This window comes from Sinocyclocheilus grahami, unplaced genomic scaffold (genome assembly GCF_001515645.1).
Source record: "Sinocyclocheilus grahami isolate Dianchi unplaced genomic scaffold, SAMN03320097.WGS_v1.1 scaffold305.1, whole genome shotgun sequence".
Classification (NCBI taxonomy): Eukaryota; Metazoa; Chordata; class Actinopteri; order Cypriniformes; family Cyprinidae; genus Sinocyclocheilus; species Sinocyclocheilus grahami.
In genome coordinates, this window is record NW_015505484.1 from 652,527 (window position 1) to 656,856 (window position 4,330).

The 4,330-nt window shown below is 37.6% G+C and overlaps 1 protein-coding gene across 1 annotated transcript; it reads left to right on the forward strand.

Moving 5' to 3' along the window:
• LOC107601412 (protein FAM104A) lies at positions 1 to 3,883 on the forward strand. Its single transcript, XM_016293574.1, has 4 exons — positions 1 to 104; positions 617 to 741; positions 1,234 to 1,345; positions 2,215 to 3,883. Exons 2-4 carry the CDS (start codon positions 710 to 712, stop codon positions 2,464 to 2,466), a joined length of 396 nt encoding a protein of 131 aa, XP_016149060.1. The 5' UTR covers positions 1 to 104; positions 617 to 709; the 3' UTR covers positions 2,467 to 3,883.
• Positions 3,884 to 4,330: the final 447 nt, after the last annotated feature.

Genomic DNA, 4,330 nt, shown 5'->3' on the forward strand with positions numbered 1-4,330 from the left:
GAGAGAGAGAGAGGGAGAGAGACAGAGAGAGAGATCCGGCGAGATGGATACGTTGTAACTTCAGAAAATGAGTGAACTCAAGATCCATCTGTGAACAGGCAGAGGTACAGTACATCATACACATCATACACGTCTCTTCACAATCTATTTATTCCGTTCAAATCCCTTCGTTTGTTCTGTAGTAGGAACAGTTCATCGCTAGGAGGAAGTAAAGTGAGCTACACATAGCATTGTGCTATCTGTCTCTCTGCTTGACATTATGAACGCACTATTTTTGTAACATTATTACCGATTTGCATCAGTGCGCTTATGCAAATGAGCCATTTTGACTCATGTTAGACATTAATGCTAATTAACATCATACGTTTATATTTAAATGATATAGATAAGGTGTTTCGCTTCCGTTCTTTGTCAATCCTATGCAGATCATTGTTCTAGTATGAATATAATAGCTCAGTGTATCTCTTTAATGCATAAAAGCTGATAATATACGCTTATATTGGCAGGCCTGAATTATTAGATATTAATGGTATGCCTTCTGCACACCTGCACTGCAATGTAAACGTGTCTGCAGCTTCCCACTGTGAATTACATTTGTTATTTCGCTCATCATCAGGGCAAAGTCTGGACAGATCCCTTCATTCTGCTGAAAGGGAAGCCGGTGGTCTCTGAGACTGAGAGGAGCTGTGTGCCCTTATTTGGCTGTCAAATGCACAGATACGACATGTTGACAGAAAGCAGGTAACATTATTTGCTTATAATTGTGTTTGCATGCATGTTTCATGATGCATTTATGTAACACACATGTCCTGCAGACATCCATGTTGCTGCTGTTGACAGTGTATGCAGATTTAGTGTAGTGCTTCATGTCTGCTGGTTATTTTTAGATGTTCTTTTACAAGGCTGATCCTCTTGACTAGTAACTGTATCGGTTAAATGAGTCTGTGCTGTTATCCGGCATCAAGCTTTGACAGCTCTTGAGCTGATGGCATTTTTATTCTTAAATCTTGAGTCATAATCCTGCAGTGGACATATTGATGACTAATGGTTGCAATCAAGTCTGCAGTGCCCCATTGCTTAAGAAATGGTAATGCTTACTACTAAGAACGATTTACGTCTAGAATGTTCTGAATCAGCTGAAAAATACCTGGTTGTTTAATAATAATAAGACTGTCAGAAATTATTCTATGCATGTTGAACATAGTAGTCAAAGGTGATGATCTCTGTCAACAGGAAACGCAGGCGCAGCTGTGATGCTGAGGAGCTTCAGGTCTTGCCCCAGGCAAAGAGGTCTGGGGGTTATTCCTTTCTCCCTGAGGTTGGCCGTGATGTCTGGGACTCTGAGGTAAGAAGGCACAGCAGTTGACCAGGAACCTTCTTTAGTTCAAGAACGGTCAACTGAGACTGTTGATGTTCATTCTTGAATGTATTTCATAAAGGTACAAACTAGAGAAAGTGCTTAGGTATAGAGTTAAGGCTGTTTTCAGTACTGTATCCTGCAGACCAAAAGGGCGACTTGACATTTCATGAATGAACTGAAATTTCAGATGCTATTTTAAAAAAAAATTCTGACTACCAAATTGTAAGACATTTTTGGCCGATATATTAAATAAAATCATTTATATTGTATAATAGTCATCTTAATGTCCAAGATCGCATGGTATGACGAGCGCACGTGACATGAATGTAAGATTGCATAATTTTTGTTCCGCATTCTACTTTTAAACATGTTATTCAGTTTATACTTCATAAAATTTAGTAAGTAGGACATTAGTAGTCTATTATGTTCACCTAGGCTGCATTTATTTGATGAAAAAATACGGTAAAAACTGTAATATTGTGAAATATTATTTAAAATAACTGTTTTCAAATTTAATCTATTTGAAAAAGTTATTTATTCCTGTGATGGTAAAGCTGAATTTTCAGCAGCCTGTTTTAAACTCAAAAAGTTACAATTGCGAGATGTAAACTCAAAATTCCGAGAAAAATGCCAGAATTACGGGATTTAAACTCGCGTGTTAAATTGTGAGATATAAAGTCAGAATTGTGAAATATAAATAATTCATGGAAAGTTGCAGTTGCCTGTATTTTACCTGAAAAATTTTTTTTTACTGACCCCAAACTTCTGAACGGTAGTATATTAACTAGTAAGCGCACAGAAACCACTGCCACCCCTCTATTCTTATTCATTCTCAATTCCTTGGCACCCAACAGTCTTCCAGCAGTGACAGCAGTGGGATCAGCAGTCCAGAGCGGATGGCAGGAGCCACTTCCAACATCCAGAAGACTGAACAAAGAGGACTCCATGTATCCCAGGCTCCCTGCAGCCCTATTGCCCCCACCATCTCAGCAGAAGAGCCGGCCGTCTCCTTGAGCCACAACCTCTCATACGATCACATCAATCGTATCTTAAGGGAGGCCCACTTCAGTAGCCTGCAAACTCGTGGTCAGCAAGGGCCGACATGATCCACAATGACTCTTCCAGTACCCATTGGCGTTAAGAAACAATGTACAGGGGACCTTTTAGAGGGACATTATGGGCCATTTGAAGGCCTGGCACAAATATAGGCCCTCTAAATGCATTTGTCTTCTTTCTTATAGCACTTTTTCATGTTCATAGTGTTTATGTGGGGCTCTACTTGATGTATTGACCATGAACTTCACATAGGTGCTATATAAAAGAAATATCTTGAAAATGGTCAAGTTCTTGCAAGATTATGTAAGCTTTTGCCCTTTACTAGACAGTCACACATGATGCTACTGCAGTTCTGGGTCACGTTTTATTCAGACACGTGCATTTGGTCATTTTTGACACTCTTCGGCCGATCTGGAAAAGGAAAAGAAATTAAAGAATTTCCTGTATTTAAGAGCTGAAGTGTAGACACCATGTGATTATAATGCAGCCCTGCTTTGGAGTCATTAATAATACTGTTGACGTGTTTACAGAAGATTCCGGTTTGGGTCTGACTGGAATTTAGATTCTTTCAGGAAGTTTTTGGGGCTTGATGATTGCTTACATATCCAAAACTCAGGTCTAGAGGATTTCTCTCTGCGTGCCATGAAGGTTCATACTTTAAATGAGGAACTTGGTGCCAGATCCTTACATTTTTTATATAGTATAGTCTCTCTTTACCTTAGAAAACAATGGATATTAGCACATCACACTGAAGAGACTATTCTGAAAATGCATGCTGGACTCAGGTCTGTTAATGTACATAATGATGCACTCTTTCTCTATGAATTTAAAGGTGTAAACCAATGAATTATTGTGCAAATCCAGTCACTGCAAATTGAAAGCCATGTCTAATATTCACATAAGAATTTCCTGGTTTCATTTTACAATAATCAGAGCTTGAAATACACTAGTTTAGATCAGTCACTGTGTCAGTGTAATACGAGGACTCATCTTCTATGGGCAGACCAGGAATGACCTAAAATTAGCTTGCACCTAACTAAGCACCCTACAGTATCACATCACTGCAAAATCCTAAATATTTTACCATAGAATAGCCATTCAATCCACTTATGCCTGTGTTTGTCAAATATACATGATAGCTTAATTCTTTTCACAATGTTAAACCAAACAGGAATGGTAGTACTCCTAAACTTAGAATAGTTCTATTTTAGACATACAACCTTAAAATTAAAGCTTAGTCCAAACAGATTGTATGAGGACAGTTACATCATTAATCATGTAAGAAATACTTATGTACTTTAAACTACTCAGTGCACAATACTGTACAACCCAGGCACTGTGCTTTGTGTGAAAGACTATTAGCTTTTGATGATGAAAATTGTCCCTGCGGTCACCATTGTTTTGTATGTATATAATATATAGCTAGCATATATACAATATTTGAAATCGTTGTTATTTTATGAAATGTTCTGCTGGTGTAAATAAAAATAAATTTTTTTTTTTTAAATATATGCATTAATTTTTTATTTCTGTTCCAGGCTCTCAATGGACATTTTTCTTATTCAAACCTGCCTTTTGTAATGCCTGGCTTTAATTTTATACATTTAAATACACTTTCACACAAGACTGTTTTTTAATATATTTGCACACAAGGTAGACATTGTTTTGGCAGGATGTATTTTGATTAAACTCAATGTGGGTGAGGGGTCATAGGATGCTATATGCACTTTAACAAGTTGTCTGAACTTAAATGTGTTTTGGCAGTGTGTGTACACAACCAGCCTATAATGATAAAAATTCACCCAGCGTTTTTATAAAAATCTGGTTAAATGTTTTCCCCTTTCTCAAATTGAGCCAATCTCAGATGCCTGTCTGTGTGACGTCACACAGACAGGCCCCTCTCACGATAGTTTG